General features: G+C 37.0%; 1 protein-coding gene across 2 annotated transcripts; it reads left to right on the top strand.

Moving 5' to 3' along the window:
* Positions 1-3,399: 3,399 nt before the first annotated feature.
* Positions 3,400-16,810, top strand: LOC105838687 (pecanex-like protein 1). Of its 2 annotated transcripts, XM_012684417.3 has the most exons (16): positions 3,400-3,799; positions 4,091-4,337; positions 5,339-5,617; positions 5,717-6,075; positions 6,739-6,882; positions 6,975-7,222; positions 7,320-7,585; positions 7,713-7,781; positions 8,030-11,406; positions 11,480-11,941; positions 12,126-12,270; positions 12,357-12,615; positions 12,683-13,036; positions 13,159-13,271; positions 13,874-14,148; positions 14,641-16,810. In XM_012684417.3, exons 1-16 carry the CDS (start codon positions 3,647-3,649, stop codon positions 14,920-14,922), a joined length of 7,032 nt encoding a protein of 2,343 aa, XP_012539871.1. In that variant the 5' UTR covers positions 3,400-3,646; the 3' UTR covers positions 14,923-16,810. The 2 variants fall into 2 exon arrangements, with proteins under 2 accessions (XP_012539871.1, XP_012539872.1); XM_012684418.3 differs by lacking the exon at positions 7,713-7,781.
* The last annotated feature ends 390 nt before the right edge of the window (positions 16,811-17,200 follow it).

Here is a 17,200-nt window from a genome sequence, read left to right as displayed (position 1 = left end):
ATATTTTACTTTAGAAAATTAATAAAATAGAAATATATAATATTAGAAATAAAAAAGAATTTAAATTATCACCATATTTTCTGATAAAATCCGATGATTCAGATTATTGTTTACATGAATAAACTCGTACATTGCATACATACGTAATGTAGATTATTTATATTTTAAGCGTAAATCCTAATAAATATTGAATACGACAACCCCTTACTAAGCGGCTAAATAGTAGTCGAATGTGATTGTTAAAGTTACTATTAAAAATAAAACGTGAAAATAATGATGTATATTTTCTATGTCTATTATGATGCTACGTGGTTGTAATAATGACGTCATCTTAATAAGATTCGTCAGATTTGTAAAAAATGACTAATTGATTAATGTCAAATTATTGACGACATTTTGCTACCTGGGTAATTTTGTTCTAAGTTAAATTTTAACATTTACATTTTTAACTTATTGATAGCAATCTTGATTGAAATTGAATGCCTTTGTTCACAAAAAAGGAAATACGAAAACGTAAATTCATGTATAATTATTTTTTCTGTTATTTAATTTATATTGACCTTAGAATGCTACCATAAATGAATTTTTCTTAATACTAATTGAAGTTTAGTACAGTTTTTATTATTAAATTTTGAAAGCTTAAAGTAATATTTAACAAGATTTTCTATATTAAAATAAAAAATTTGTTATTCTAACACCTTGTAACCTAGATATAAAACGTAAAAAATATATAAAATTTTCAATTTGAACTTTTAAATTGCTGCGCTGAAATAAAAATTAATGTGACTATTTTATTTATTTTTGGTACCAACTATATAGTCGTTTTAATTATGCATATTATAGTTATTAGTTATCATTACTGTGAAAATATTTTTTTTTTGATATTAAAAAATAATATTTGCTATAATTATGGTATTTATTATGTAATTATTTCTATTTTATTTTTACAATCTATATTTTGATATTTTACCATATAGATATTTGAAATTATAATTTATAGTACAATTTTTTTTAAATTGATAATTATTAACATCTTAGCAATATTATATTATTTTAATTTAAAAAATGGGGTTTTTATTATGCATTCTAAGGTTAAATTTCTTCCGATAATATTTTCCTCGTTGAAAAGATCAGATGGAAATCCAGATGGTTATCCGCATGTATGTGGATTTTAGATGGTTTTGTATGGATTTCATATGTTTATTCATATGGAATCTGTACAAAACCATCTAAAATCCTTGAGAATCCACATACATGTGGATAACCATCTGGATTTTCATCTAATTTTTTCGACGGGATTCTAGTATCTTAAAATATTATTAAATAGAGATTGTAATAATGTATAAAATTTGATTTTTTTAAAGTTAATATAAGTATCTTTTATGTACATATAGCAATAAATTTTAATTATTCTTGTTTCAGATTCGATCTATCTATTGAACATCGCATATAAAAGGATTTTCAATGTAATGCGAACTGTACGACGAACATTGAAGCCGTCGCAAGAAAGTTTATCCACAAATAAAACTACACATATTATATATTATTATATTAGAAATATTTTCATTTTTTCTGTTGTTCTGTATGTTTTGTGTTTGTGTATGTACAAAAATTTAGGAATTTTTTAAATGAAAAAGGTAATTCTTAAAATTTATATATATATATATATATGCTATTTCTTATTTAATCATATTTCCGTGATATCTTTGTCGATTTATAAAAATTTTACTTTGTTTTAAAATTACATATTTAAAATTATAGAAAGACATTACAGCCTTGCGACTTTAATTAATATTTTATTTAAATTATGTAATTTTTTCTGAATATTTGTGAAAATATAGTCATTACCATTTTTTATTTGATTTATATTTTTTATGCTTTTTTTCCGTTTTTGAACGTTTAAATTTCTTTTGATAATTAAGATAAATGTTCTGGTAACCTAACATGTAACTATGCAGAGCTGAGATTGAATTTTTGTAAAGATTCAAAAAATAAAATAATGTAATTATAATAACTGAAATATGAAACAAAATATTATTAACAAACAAAAATACTTTCTAAGTTATTCCAAAAATAACAAAAACTTTTAAATTATTTGAATGACCAATATCTAGACAATCTAAAACCCTTTAATGTTCTAAATATTTGTTCTTAATGTATTGTTCATAAAATAAATACAAAAAACAATATCTTAATAAATATATGTTTCTTAAAAAATATTACAATATACAAATATAAATTCTAATATAATTTGTGTATATAATAATTTTTTTAACGTTTTTATAATATTTAAAATATTCCACCTTATAAATATTTAAGTATTTAAAAGTTACAATTAAATTTTAATCTAATAATAAACACATTAAAAAAAAATATTTTTTAATTATTCCTAAAATAATGATAAGTATTTGTAAACTGTAAAGTATTTGAATAAACCAAATATTTGAATTATTTAAAATCTTGATTTTCAATATCTTACACGTTTATTCTTAATATACTTGTTTATGTATTATACTTTATAAAATAAATTATAAAAATGTTTGTAGGAAATAATGTTTCTTAAAAGTTTTTAAAAACAGTATTAAAATATAAACTTATTTAATCTAGTTTTCTAGATAACAAATATACCAATAATATATATGCTAGTAAATTCAATCATGATTGTAAAGCAGATTCTTGTCTACTATGTCTTCTTTAATGTAGTTTTCGCCGCAATTATGATAATTGTCAAGCATAATGTAACAACATCTAACAATGTGCATTTTAGAGTTGGTACTTACATATAAAACAAAAATAATTTAATGTTACGTGTGTACAATGTAAAATATATAAATTACGTTTTGCATGTGTAATCTATTTAAGCAATGATCCATCATGAATCGTAGAAATTCACATTTTAAAAACAGTAAAAATTATATTCCGTTATATTTTGTTAGCAATTTTTAATTACTTTTTCTCTTGAGTCATCCAATTTTTATATGTACATTGCTTGCATTGCTGCGTGAAGGAGAATATATTAAGCATATATGAATAATCCTTGTAACTTCGAAGTTGCGGCACGATCCTTTTTATAAAGATCAAACTGTTGATAATACATCATAAGATCAAACTGTTGATAATACATGTGTTGATAACACAATGTTGATAAGAACATCTGCGTCTTTACCGACAGTCATTAAAATCATCCCTATACCTGCGTTTTATCGATATAATGAAATTTATTTTGCCGGCTGTAACGACTCGCAGGGAAAAACAGTTTCTCGAAACACGAGAGTGCACAAAGTGATGCTCCGCGCAAGTGAGTCGTTGGAGACGTCGCTCTCGCTGTGACTCTCTCGTGCTCTCTCGCCCGCTTTTTCCATCGCTCCGTTCCGAGGGTGCCAGGTGTATCTGTGTGGTGGTGGTGGTGGTGGTGGTGGTGGTGCAGTGGCAGCCCCGACTGAGTCGTGTGTGCACCAGATCCATCGATTTAACGGGAACACAAAATAGAGGAGATGCTACGTCGTCTCGCCGTGCGTCGCGCGTCCGGTCGTGTCGTGGAGCAGCAGCTGACGACGGCATCGTGCGCGACCGCGGGCAGGATTGTCGGCCGCTAATAAGGGACGTTATGGGAAGATGGTGAGGCAGCTCGGTGCTCACTGGGAGCATGGGTTCGCAAACGCTGGAGATCCTGAGGCAAGGCGTCTGGGCGAGCCTGACAGGCGGCTGGTTTTACGATCCGCATCTCGATGTTTTCTCCAACACGTTCCACCTCTACGTCTGGCTGTTCCTGCTCTGCCTGCCGTTCACGATCTACCTGGTAGGTACAGGAAGATCGGTGGCACGCAGGAGAGAAAGTGCCCGTGACATTCCTCTCCTCTCCGTATTCCATTTGGCCGTTTATTTTGATAGCCGCGTGGAGTCCGAAGTAAACTGGCTGGTTCCCTGGACTCGCAGTTATTCAAGGCACCTTTCTAATATTTACGTAAATTTGTTCCACTGTCCTTATTACAAACCCTGTTTGCTTTTTCTCTCACGCGGTGGAGAGTCACATAGGAAATGACATTCTTCGACAAGTGCTCTGCTTCAAGGAGAACTTTGTGTGTTTCAGTATTTTCCACCCACGTTGTACGTCTGGCTAGCATACTGCTCGTCATTCGTCGCCGTCTTCGGTACGATAAAGTGCGTGAATCATGCCCTGCACTGTGTATACGACACGACGGAATGCCTGGAGGAACCCAATCAGTCGGTCAGTCAGCAGAAATCGGAGGGCGAAAAGAAATGGGCGGGCCACAACAAGTCTAGGGAACAGTCGCAGGATCAGACCGGCCATGGCATAGAGCTGCAAGTTTTGAATGGTACGTATGTTGTACTCGGGTTCAGCAACGATGAATCAATTCAGCAATGTCACAATTCCACCTCTGTGAAAAAGTAACGTACATATATTTACTGTATAATTGAATAAGCATATTATATAAGTTCCTTGAAACAACTAGAAGAGATTGATTTATCTTAAAGGAGTAGTTAAGTTCCTTAAATAGCCATTTTATTCTTGAAAAGTAGGCTTTTTGGACAGATTGTTATTTATTTTGTAATTTCCTTTCTCCATTATTATATTTTGACATTATATTTTGTGAGGTTGACTTATATTGTAACACATGATTGTACTGTTAGTATCTAGTATTATGACTAAGGATGACTAAGTATAATTGAATTGTTTCTTATATTAATAGATTACAGTTCATTTTTCTTCCATCTTTTAAGCTTGTTTTTTTATTCTTTTTTAAAATAATTATTTATATATGTTTTATAATTATGTAAACTTGAGTTTATTATATAATATTCTTTTCTTCAAATTCTTCGACTTTATAAAACTTGGACACAGACTGAGAATTGAGATCCATTTAATTAAGAATCGATTGCTGTGACAAACTCATGTGTCATGTTATGAAATCATTAAATATATTGTACAATAACTTATAGAATTATTTTATGCAAGATGATTGATATAAATTTTGCTTAGAAAAATATCTTAATATGTCTTAAAAAGAACTAATTTATTTATATTTTCTATTCTTGTAATTGAATTTAATATAAATTCAATTATATTAAATTATATTATTTAACAAATGTATTAAAAAGTTATGTTATATAAACCTAACATCAGTTAATATAATTATTACGAGAGAGCAATATTTTTTTTATTTAACATAAAAATTTTTAATTGTAATACATAATTTTCAAATATTAATATTTTTTACACAGGTTTATACTTAGTATTATACAATTTATAATGTTAACATATCACTTTGCTTGAAAGCAACTTTTTACTACATTATTTTTTATAATATGTCTTCAGGTAAAACGAATACACCACCTGTAGAATGTTCATCGCGTAATTCGTTTATTGAACCAAATATACTGAATTCCGATGCGGATAGTATAACATCTGAATACACTCAGGATAAAGCTAGCTCAACCATAGATTTGAAGGTAGAGATACACAGGAAAAACAGCTCGGAAAGCTCGGAAGAGGCGCAGCAGCTTAGCAAACCAATGATAACTAGCATCAACGTGCATGAAGCTGAACTAGTTTCTGCGCAGTATCACGAGCCACGTTCTAAAAACATTATAAATGGTAATTGAATAGTGTGTTTAATAACATATTAAAATAGGTTAAAATAGAAAAATGCTTAGTAATATTGTGCTAATTATTATATTATATTTATACACGTAGAATGGAAATTGAAGCGGCAAAAATGTGTGGTGATAGCGGAGGAGGATCGACCATCGCGTAAATTGTGCCGGCATTCGTCCGAGGAATCGTCTAGAAATCGACATTCAAAACAGAGCAATCTCGGTAAAACGGGATCTGAGAGCCAAATAAAGCAAACCAGCTCATTGGAATTGACGAATCATCGTCATATCGGCGACGATTATCCATACTGGATGTTCAATCGAAGCGTTCGCAGACTCAACTCCAATTCTATATCAAAGGCACGCTTGACGAACGATCATCCACAGAGCTTGGAAATCATATCGAAAAAGGGAGATACGGACAACAATAAGATCTCGTCTCATCCGCAATCGTTAGAGGTGAACCTTTGTTATAAATTTCATAGGGCCATTGCACCAGTCAATGAACAAATAAGAAATTGAATAAACCAATTAATAAACGAACGAAAACAACTTAAAAAAATTTTTTAACATTAAAAATTTTAAACATAATTTTTATTAGCATGAAATCGTCTTTAAATTATGGATCATTATTTTCAATCTTAAAACGCAGTTCTTAGCTAAATCTCTCTCCCCAAATATATATAAAATTTTACAATATTAAATTGGTGATCAATTTAATATTATTGATGCTAATAAGTATCTCTAATTATATAGATGTTAATAAATATTTTAAAATACTGTAAAGAATTTTTTACGAAAAATATTACCTTACTCAAAATTAGAATTTGGATTTATATAAAAACAATTTAATATAATTACATTTAAATTAAATTTTCAAATAAAAAATAATATTTTTGTGTATTAAATTTGTAACAAAATTATATCTAAAAATATTTATTAATTTGTCATTTATTGTTTTGTAGTCTTATTATTTTAATATTTTTCTTAAAAAGTGGTGATTGTTTGAGTGACATAATTACCCTAGTTGAATAATCGAATGTAATTAATGTTTTTGCGATCTTAATTGTTTTATTTCCAGCAATCTAGTAAAAATTTAAAAAACATACTTTTGATGTTAAGGTTATTACCAAGAAACCACACCAACAACTAGTACATCCGCAAAGTCTTGAAACAATTGGCGCTACTAATAAAAATATAAGCAGTACGGACGACAATAACTTGCCTCTTCATCCCCAAAGTCTCGAGACAATTAATACCAAAAAGGTATTTTTTTGTTCCGTGAAATATTTTTCTTACAAGTATTTTTCTACAAAGGGTGCATATTCACAATTTCTGCATAAAAATGAATGTTGTAGGTCTTACCGCAAAACACACTGAAGAGAAACCAACTACAGCTCTTACCATATCTTAGTTTTGGATCCGAGATAGTTTATCCGATAGCAGAACAGAGTGACGAACAATTCGCCAATGAGAGTTCGGAAGAATTTAGCCTGTGTGATTCTTACAGTCCATTGTTAACGCGAAAAAATATGAACGATGCGAACGCTACATCTAATCGAGACAGAAGTCTCAGCGCTGGCAGATTTGAAGATAGATTCTCAAGGTACTAATATGTACTGTTAAATATAATTTTAATATCCCCTCTAATGAAATATATCAATATAACATAATTTTACCGACGTTATTCTATTATCTCTCAGGTTTAACGACGACAATGGAATAGATAATAACTCGGCAAATTCTCGAGATGCTTTAATAGAAGAGTCAAAGTCTAGAGGAGTGAAAAGGAGATACAGCAATGCCAATCAGAGCAATCATGAGTTTTTGGATGCTGATAAAAATAAAGAGAAGCGGCGAGATAAATCTAAAAACACTCCAGACGATCCGCTCAACTCGGGGAGCATAGTCGGCATAGATTGGCTGTTCGAGAACGGGGATTGCTCTGTAGAGCCGTGGACAAGTAAGAGTAAGTTTGGCAAGTATGGAAACGTACTGATTTTTTAGGTAAAAAAAGTGATCCGTAGTCTGGAATTATTTTTTGCTATTTGCAAGCTTATATTGTTACGTTTTTTTTTTCTAATTCGTGCTGCCAGTATTTTGGACTTTCACTCGCTCCGATGATACGGATACGTCAGAAAGCCTACAGACGGCTAGTACAGATTGTAAGTTGGACGCACTAGATAGAGTTAGGTTTTATCTATCAGGGAAATCATTGTCGAGTCGAATATTTTAATATGACACTCGATTGGCAGATAAGCGTACCCGCACATTTAGCACTTCACGCAGCTTCGCGCATGAATCTCAATTCTCACAATGCAATCTTCACAAATAGAGGTCAGAGGGTTGATTCTCTGAGCTGATACATCAATTATACACTTGACAAGGACAATAAATATGTTAATTTGCGTAGATCTTCATTCTAAAGAGCCTCACTCGGGATCGTCCAGTACAACAACTCTCAGCATCGAGAACGAAGTAAAGCGGAATTTGCTACCACAGCTGGAAGTGGACAACACCGTCAAGCGCCACCAGGGGGCGATCCCCAAGCAGAGCCGTCCAAAACCCACTGTGTTGAATGACGTCGCAGATGACAGCATCGTACCGAGCAGTGTCGAGCAGCAACAGCCGCGGGAGAATCTTAAACGCTACATTAAAGTGCGACGAGAGAGAACCAGGAGGCGAGGAGATAATTCCAAATTCGAGCAGACTTGTGGCTCGAACCACGAACTTAGCACATTGCTGCCGAGTCCGGCGTCCCCGTTACTAGCCGCGTTGCTAAACAACTCCGGTCGAGATCTACCCGGTCAGTCGAGCGGCGCCACGTCATCCGATCTGCGGCTCGGTCGCAATTCCGAGAAGCGACAATTTCGGACCAGGTACGGACGATTAAAACGGTCTAACCGAACTCACCGCGTTAGGGGCTCGCGCAACATTGCCAGTCGGGAAGATAATGTCGTGCCATTAACCGCACTATTTGGTCTAATCTCGAGCGGCGAGTGTCACCTGGCCACCAATCAAAATGACACTTCGGAGGGAGCAGTACACTACTTTCGCGACGATAACGGTCACTGGTTGGCTTACACGTTTGACGAGAAGGGTCTAGACGTGGCTGCCGCGGCCGCAGCGGCGACGGCAGCGCAAATACCCGCCAATCCGCACAACGAGAAGCTGTTGAATACCTTACTGCGCCAGCAAATCAATCAGAATATGCTCTATGACGCTGCTAATTGGGAGCTCGCGGATTCATTAAGCAACAGTTACAGCAGCCTGTCACTCAATTCCGCAGGACTGACGGTAATAATCGACACGCCACCGGTGCTGTCAAGCCCGGCGAGTAATCAGACAAAAACGCAGAGCTCACCGCCGTCCAATTTGATCTCCTCAAATACAGGCAGCTCAAATCAGTGCACCCTCGGCGAGAATTCGGAACGCGAGCAGTTTCATCACACACTGATTACGCGCTCAGACTCGATGGCCGACCGGAATCGTATATTACAAAATCTGCTGGGCAATCTGGATCTGAATCTAAATCTGAATCTGAATCAGAATCAGTATCAGTCGGATCTGAACGGTCGCATGCCGGTACTGACATTGCCAACGCATCAGGAACCCGACATAAACACCAGCTTGTCATGGAATCGTTTCGTCGATGGTCTGGACGGTTCCGATTCCAAACCCAAGCAGACCCGGCATTATTACAAGTGGAAGATCGGCAAGCTGCCACACATCAAGATACGCTTCGACCGTCTCGCTCTACTAGCTCTGCTCGACCGTAATCTGACTGTATTCGAGACCGTCGTTTCCACATTTCTGGCGGGCGCGGTTGCGGGCCTGGGCCTTCTGCTACTTCAGCAGGGCTTCTATCGGGACATCTTCGCCTTCATATTCTGCTTCGTGACGGCCAGCTGTCAGTACTCGCTGCTCAAGTCGGTCCAGCCCGATGCTGCGTCGCCCACGCACGGCTTCAATCGCATCATCGTGTTCTCCAGATCCGCGTACTATATCTTGTGCTCGAGTTTAATCTTAATCTTCAATGAGACGCTTAGGGACTTCAAGTCGTCCGACTTTCGCGTATATGGATTGCGCGTCGCCGATTATGATCTCATACTGCAAGTGCGAAACATTTTACTGATATTTCTGCTGTGTTTTCCGATTGTGTTCTCGTTAGGACTCTTTCCGCAAATTAACACGTTCCTTATGTACGTCTGCGAACATCTGGACATCCATCTTTTCGGCGGCAATGCGACCACTAGTCTGGTGTCGTCGGTGTACTGTCTGTGTCGCAGCGTGGTCGCGGTTCTCATTCTCTACGGATTCGCTTACGGTGCCCTTCTCGAGCCCAAATCCTCGCAGCATATCTTGTTTTCCATATTTGTCGGTCTGCTCGTCGCGATATCCTATCATCTGAGCCGATCATCATCGGATCCCACCGTGATATGGGACATTCTCAAGACGAATCTGTGGCCGCCAGAGATAGGTGACAGATACACGGAGGAGAAGGAGGCAAAAATCATCGAGAACACATCGTCATCGCAGCCCGTCGACAATGTGGCCGCAACAACGAGTTACAAGGAGACCAAGAATAAAACGTCTTCTTCCGGAAGGAAGAAGGACGTGAAGATCAAAGTGGGCGAGCAGATGTCTGATACCGAACTGGTGGATCCGCTACCGGAAAAGCTACGCTCGACGGTGAACTCTCGATTGAAGAACGATCTGATCGTGTGCGCGGTGATCGGTACTCTATCCTTCGGAATTCACCGAACAACAGTGTTTACCGCTCTGCAGCCGGAGCTCAATCCGGTGTTGTGGAGTATTGTAAGCTGTCTGGGCTTTCTGCTACACTACATCGTGCCACAGCTACGCAAGCAGCTGCCTTGGTTATGCCTCTCGCGACCGGTGCTGCGTAGTCACGAGCACGCGCAATTTGAGGTGCGCGAACCGGTGAGGATAATGTGGTTCGAAAAGGCCTACGTGTACCTGTGCTTCCTCGAGCGAAACGTACTCTATCCGGTTGTCTTCCTGGGCGCGCTCACGGAGTGTTCGTCGAAGATCGCCGACAAGTTCGGCGAGAGCGTAGGTGCGCTCATCGTTGTCGTATGCGGCCTCAAATCGCTCAGGTCGGCATACTCGGACCCGTCCACTCGCTACCTCGTCCTCGTCTTCGCAGTCCTCTTCTTCCAGCTCGACTTCAGTCATCTGAGTGAGACCTTCCTGATGGACTACTTCGTCACGGGCATCGCATTCGCCAAGATCTACGAATTGCTGCTTAAGATCCGCTTCGTCGTCACATACATCGCGCCTTGGCAGATTACTTGGGGTAGCGCGTTCCACGCGTTTGCTCAGCCCTTCTCCGTGCCGCATTCCGCGATGCTCTTCCTTCAGGCCGGTATCTCGGCAATGCTCAGCACACCATTGAACCCGCTGCTGGGTAGCGCGATCTTCATCTCATCTTACGTGCGGCCGGTCAAGTTCTGGGAGAGGGACTACAAGACCAGGAGAGTCGACCATTCGAATACGCGTATGTCTTCGCATCTGGAGCGCAATTTGGGCGCCGACGACAACAACCTGAACTCCATATTTTACGAACAGCTCACACGCTCCCTCCAGCACAGCCTGTACGGCGATCTCGCGCTTGGCCGATGGGGAAATGTGGAGCAGGGAGATTGCTTCCTGCTCGCGTCAGATTACTTAAATTGTTTGGTACACATAGTTCAATTAGGTAACGGGCTGGTGACGTTCCAGTTGAGAGGTCTTGAATTCCGAGGAACATATTGCCAGCAAAGAGAGGTATACTAGAGCTAAGCGTGACTCTCCCCTCCCCCCTTTTTACTTTAATGCCATAACTTTTTTCTTCTTTTAGGTGGAAGCAATCTCAGAAGGCATTGAGGACAACGATAATTGCTGCTGTTGCGAAATGGGTCATCTATCGAACGTGCTCAGCGTGAACGCAGCCTTCAGTCAACGCTGGCTCGCCTGGGAAGTCGCGAGCGCTAAATATGTGCTTGAGGGATATTCGATCTCCGACAACTCGGCGGGCTCTATGCTGCAAGTGTTCGAGTTTCGTAAAGTACTAGTTACCTACTATGTCAAGAGTATCGTCTTCTACGCCGTCAAGTCGCCCAAATTGAAGCAGTGGCTAGAAAACCCGGACATCATTGAGGCGCTGAAGCCGACGCTAGACAAGAACTTCGTTGATCTCGATCCCGTTTTTAATGTGAAGATCGATGAGGACTTTGACTTTCGTGCGAGCGGCATCACGCGAAGCAACTTTTGCAATGTTTACCTCGACTGGATACAATATTGCGCTGGTAAACAAGATAAGGTGATACATTAATTATACATTTGCATTATGTTGTCATCTTAATGTTACAACGTACAATGTAAATAATTGTCCTTTAATTGTTTAAAATAATTAACATGTTAAGATGTTGTAACATTAACGCGATGACTTGCTCGTTTAATTCGCAATCTCTTCGAAAATTATTTCACAACCTATTTTATTTCAGACACTGGATAGAACACGCGATTCGTATCTCGTATCGCTGTGCCTCTCATTAAGTCTCTTAGGAAGACGCGTGTTAGGCGCTGCATCTCATAACACATTATCGAACGTAGAATTTTTTCTCTATGGATTACACGCGTTATTTAAAGGTATGATATGACACTTTGCACATCAATTGTCAATGTATTTTTTATATATATTTTTTAGAATACTAATTATGTGTATTTGATGATAGGTGATTTCCGGATAACATCAGTTCGCGACGAATGGGTGCTGCACGATGTCGATCTGCTGCGCAGCGTAGTCGCGAAGGGAATAAGAATGGCCTTGAAATTGCATCAAGACCACTTTATGAGTCCAGAACAGTACGTCGAATCGGCGGCGCTTTTTGAGGCCATCGACAATCACGATCAGAATCTCGTCATTAGTCACGAAGCGGATCCTCTTTGGAGAAATGCTGTATTGAGCGGTGCGCCCAGTCTACTGGCGCTCAGGTTTGTATATTACAAAATGTGATAGCGCTACGCGTGACAGGTAAGAATAAATGTTATATATTTTCAGACACGTGCTCGACGATGGCATAGATGAGTACAAAGTAATAATGCTCAATAAACGTTTTTTGAGCTTCCGAGTGATCAAAATGAATCGCGAATGCGTCCGCGGACTCTGGGCCGGTCAACAACAGGAATTGGTATATTTGAGGAACAGAAATCCGGAGCGTGGTTCGATACAAAATGCCAAACAAGCGCTGAGGAACATAATCAACAGTTCCTGCGATCAGCCGATTGGATATCCGATTTATGTCTCCCCTTTAACGACCAGCTACGCCGAAACCAACGAACACTTGTGTTCGGTAATCGGAGGACCATTGACTTTCGGCACTATAAAGAGCACAGTGTTGAAATTATGGAGAAGGTGCGTGTTTCAAATGAAGATTTTTCATCTTCGGACTACCTATGACTTGAATTTTAAGTTTAAACAGACAACGCAATAAATATTGTTTTTGAATCTGACAATTTAATTTTGCTCGTTTTTAGAATAAGAAGAAGATGTGGTCAAGGTTGTTCCTCGGGCGGCACTGGCTCTCAAGACGATGGAGGCTTCGGAAATGATGGAGTGTATGCGATGACTACATACAATATACATTCTGGTATTTGCAAATATTACTTGATTGCATATTCAATTTTTTGAAACACTATTCTAGTATTATTTTATTTGATTATATCTAAAATACAAAAACAAAATAAAAAATGTTTAATATTATTTAGACATATTAAAGTTATAATAAATTGGAATATAAAATTACGATCAGATTTCTATATCTCTCGTGGCAATATTTTTCCAATAAATATAGCATATATATTTTTTTAACTGTCAAAACTGTATAATTGTAAATGATTATTCTGCTTGCATCTAAACGATAATTTAGATTAATGCCCGTATTCATAGTCAAATCTTATATTTAATGTCTCCTTAAGTTTATCTTTAGATGCTCTACGGATCATCTCATTGGCTACAAAGTATTTAAAGATGAAATTAAGGAGACCTTAAGTATAAGGCCTGACTATGAATACGGGCATAAGAGTTTAGTACTTACTTCTTTCTAAACTTTTAATTCCTTTCCTTTTTTGTTATGACATATTTTGTTATAAATATTTGATTTTTTAATAATTATTAATGCTATTGCAATCAACTTAATTTTAACATATTTATGTAATATGTTTTTATGTTTGTAAAATTTTCTGAATGTAGGCTATGCTCAATCGGGTCACAATACTTCTGGCTCTCAGTCAATGGAGTCTGGCTGTCAGATCGGCGGTTCGACTGGTCGAGGTTCTCTCGGTCGTGCAAATACAGGCTCTCTCGGTGGTAACAGAGGTTCACTAGCTTCCGTTGGGAAGCCAACCAGCTCGACACTTGCCAGTTTGGCCGGACTGCTCAGTAGTAATGATATCAAAATGGAAACCAAGAGTGAGACAAGCTTCTCTAGCAAGCTAGAGAAAGAGGAGGTTTACCAAAGGGTTCGCGTAAGTGTTGTAACATATGCATCATAATTTTACATCGATTCTTTTTCTAAATTAAATATATAAAATTAAAATAAATACTAAAAACTTTATCATATATAAGGTTCAAATCCTAGATATAGCATATTTTTCGCTATAAATAATTTTTTACACTGTCTTTTAAGATTCTTGTTAGCTAAGATCCGCTTTGATATGGAGTCTTCTTTCACTTATGCATTTTCATCAATCGATTTACAATATTATTTAAATATAAATTGTCTGAAACGTTGTTTTTGTCTATTTTAATCTGATAATTGTTAAATTAAAAAAACAAATTGTTGACAAATTTTTTTAATCTTGACACTGAATTTTGTTTAAAAAATGTTATAACTTCATTATTTGATACTCTTAAATCCTATCTGATTTGATATTATATAATTGATTTACAATAGAAATATTAGAAATATTCTCTTTTATATACATAAATCATTAATAATAATAATTTTCCTTAAATAGATTATGGATCCTAATCAAGTATATGATGCCATTAATCTGGGCCGACGTATAGATGTGATATGGCCGGACGAGAGGATGCGACAGCAAGGCGGTCGTTCCGGCTGGCAGCATTGGGTGCCAGAGAGAGGTATGGAGGGTTGTGTAGTTCATCGCTGGTCGCCAAACCATCGCGATCCTAATCGACGGTCGCACGTCGACAAAGTCATCCTGCTGGTGAAGATCGAGGACAAGTATGTGCCGATAGCCGAGCAGGGCGTACGGGATTTGGGCGCAGAGGTTTAGCATAACGCCTCTGAAACGGAGGACGCGATGATACTATACGGTCGTCATTTTTGTCGACTTGCTCTGCCGACTTGTGATAGCGCATATTCGTCAACTGCGACCCCGCAGCAGCGGTCCAGCTTCGCTCGAGAGTACATGGTACCAACGAAACGCAAAAGCTTGGATATTAATCTCTATTAACAAGCGAACAAATGTATCATATTGACAATGTCGAACGCTAGTTACCTACTTCCACGAAGTCAATACTCGCCATTAGATCGTAACTCGAAGGGACTCGGATCAGTGGATATGCTCAATCACGTGAGACCCTTAACTTATCCCAATTAATAAGTTTCATTGTGGTCAACATTTAGCATTTTTTCTTTTTCTTTTTTTTAGGGAGATTCCGCGCAATATTTTTTACTCACAAGCGTTGCTCCCATTTCCTCCGTGTCTTACTATGTGTTGCCGTACACTCTTCCTATTACGTCTCATTTTTGTTGATATTGTACTTATAGCAAATTTTGCAAATATGATTCCATGATATTCCTCCCATTCTCAGATTTAATATCCCATTCTTTCCATCTTTAATTACCATTAAATCACTAAAGTTTCCGCTCCTCGGACATTTCAAATGGCAAATATATTACAAGAATTGTAGAGACTGTACAGAGAGAGATAGAGAGAAGAAACACAGAGAAAGAAATATATAAGAATATTTTATCACTTTGTAAGTAATTACAGATACATATATTGTTATTTCTCGCGAGGGTTGCATAAACAAGTAAAAAACGCTAATCGTAAAGTTATTCAATTCAAAAATCGAATTGTATCATGTTGTATCATATATATACTGTATATTGTAATGATATATTAGTTCATTCATGGAACGGAGCAGATGTTACTTGTTGCCCAATATATCTAGATTATTTACTATCGGTTAATAGAGAAAAGATAGCAGTTCAAGCGCGCGTGTTCCTCTTCCACTAATCTATGATGTAAATGCATATATATCAATATAATTGCCGATCTATATAATTAATGTAAATGCGATATATATTTTTGGCGGTTGATGAAAAGAAAAGAAATCACGACGAATTATAAAGTAGAAGTGTATACTATTTACGAATATGTAATAATGTATCATATAAACGCCGAGATGTGAGGAAGTCTCTTTAAACGTGCTGTATAGATCATACGCAGCGGGTACAACAACAAGTGGCATCGATAGGATTAATTAATTGTACATAAACGTATCATTCGTGTTTTTCTACGATGTTTTGTTACGATTCTCTTTTTTAAAGGTATAAGTAGTGTAGATAGAGTGTAAATATATTATACGTCGTGCGCGACACATATTATAACACAGACGTCCTTGAAGCGTCCAGGATCTATTCTATATATTTGAGCGTAATAATTTTTGCGGGGCCACGAAGTCGCGCTCTAGCAGGACATATCCGCGTGCGCTGAAACCACAATAGTCGCGTTCATTTCCCACGCGCTGGGAATTACCCGTTCGAAAACTTGCGCTTGGCATTACTTAATTGCAATTATTAGTCGACAGTGCATTTACGTCTAATGACAACGTCTAATTAAATTACGATATCGTATATGTGAATGCACTGATGTAATGCGCCATCGGACAATGATCGAAGCGTTTGTAATGTTGATTAGCTTTAAGAAAAAGCTATACGAATCGTTTCCGCGTTTTTTCTTCTTTCTTTTTCTTCTAATTTTGTATATAATCTCTGTAAATCGATTTCTGCTTCACTTGTTTCTTATTATAAATGTTATAAATGGAGGGACGTAGATACTGGTTATTTAAATAATAAGAAATGCAGGGTTGCTTGCAAAAATCGCATAAATCCGAATTACTTAACTTGTTCGTTTGTTCGTTCGTTGCCATGTAGAAAAAAATGTATACGGTGTGTGTGTGTGTGTGTGTGTGTGTGTGTGTGTGTGTGTGTGTGTGTGTGTGTGTGTGTGTGTGTGTGTGTGTGTGTGTGTGTGTGTGTGTGTGTGTGTGTGTGTGTGTGTGTGTGTGTGTGTGTGTGTGTGTGCATACAGACACACACATCCATATATATATATATATATATATATATATATATATATATATATATATATATATATATATACACATATTAGAAAAGAGAAGAAAAATAGAATTTTTTGCAAGTGACCACAGACTCACAGCATTGCCTTATCATGGTGTCTTGAAAAACACCTGACTGATGATGAAAAAGATTATAGCTAGTCTTTTAATTGTTGGTAAAACACATTTATGTATCGCTTGCTG

Source organism: Monomorium pharaonis, chromosome 10, assembly GCF_013373865.1.
Source record: "Monomorium pharaonis isolate MP-MQ-018 chromosome 10, ASM1337386v2, whole genome shotgun sequence".
Taxonomy (NCBI): domain Eukaryota; kingdom Metazoa; phylum Arthropoda; class Insecta; order Hymenoptera; family Formicidae; genus Monomorium; species Monomorium pharaonis.
Note: the sequence above shows the minus strand (reverse complement) of the source record. Positions and strands in the feature narration are given on the sequence as shown.

Bases quoted from the DNA above. Each gene is read 5' to 3' on its own strand.
- LOC105838687 (XM_012684417.3), top strand. From the start codon at position 3,647: ATGGGTTCGCAAACGCTGGAGATCCTGAGGCAAGGCGTCTGGGCGAGC. The intron at 7,223-7,319 runs GTACTAATATGT...ATTATCTCTCAG, and splicing joins TTTGAAGATAGATTCTCAAG to GTTTAACGACGACAATGGAA. The intron at 11,942-12,125 runs GTGATACATTAA...ATTTTATTTCAG, and splicing joins GCGCTGGTAAACAAGATAAG to ACACTGGATAGAACACGCGA.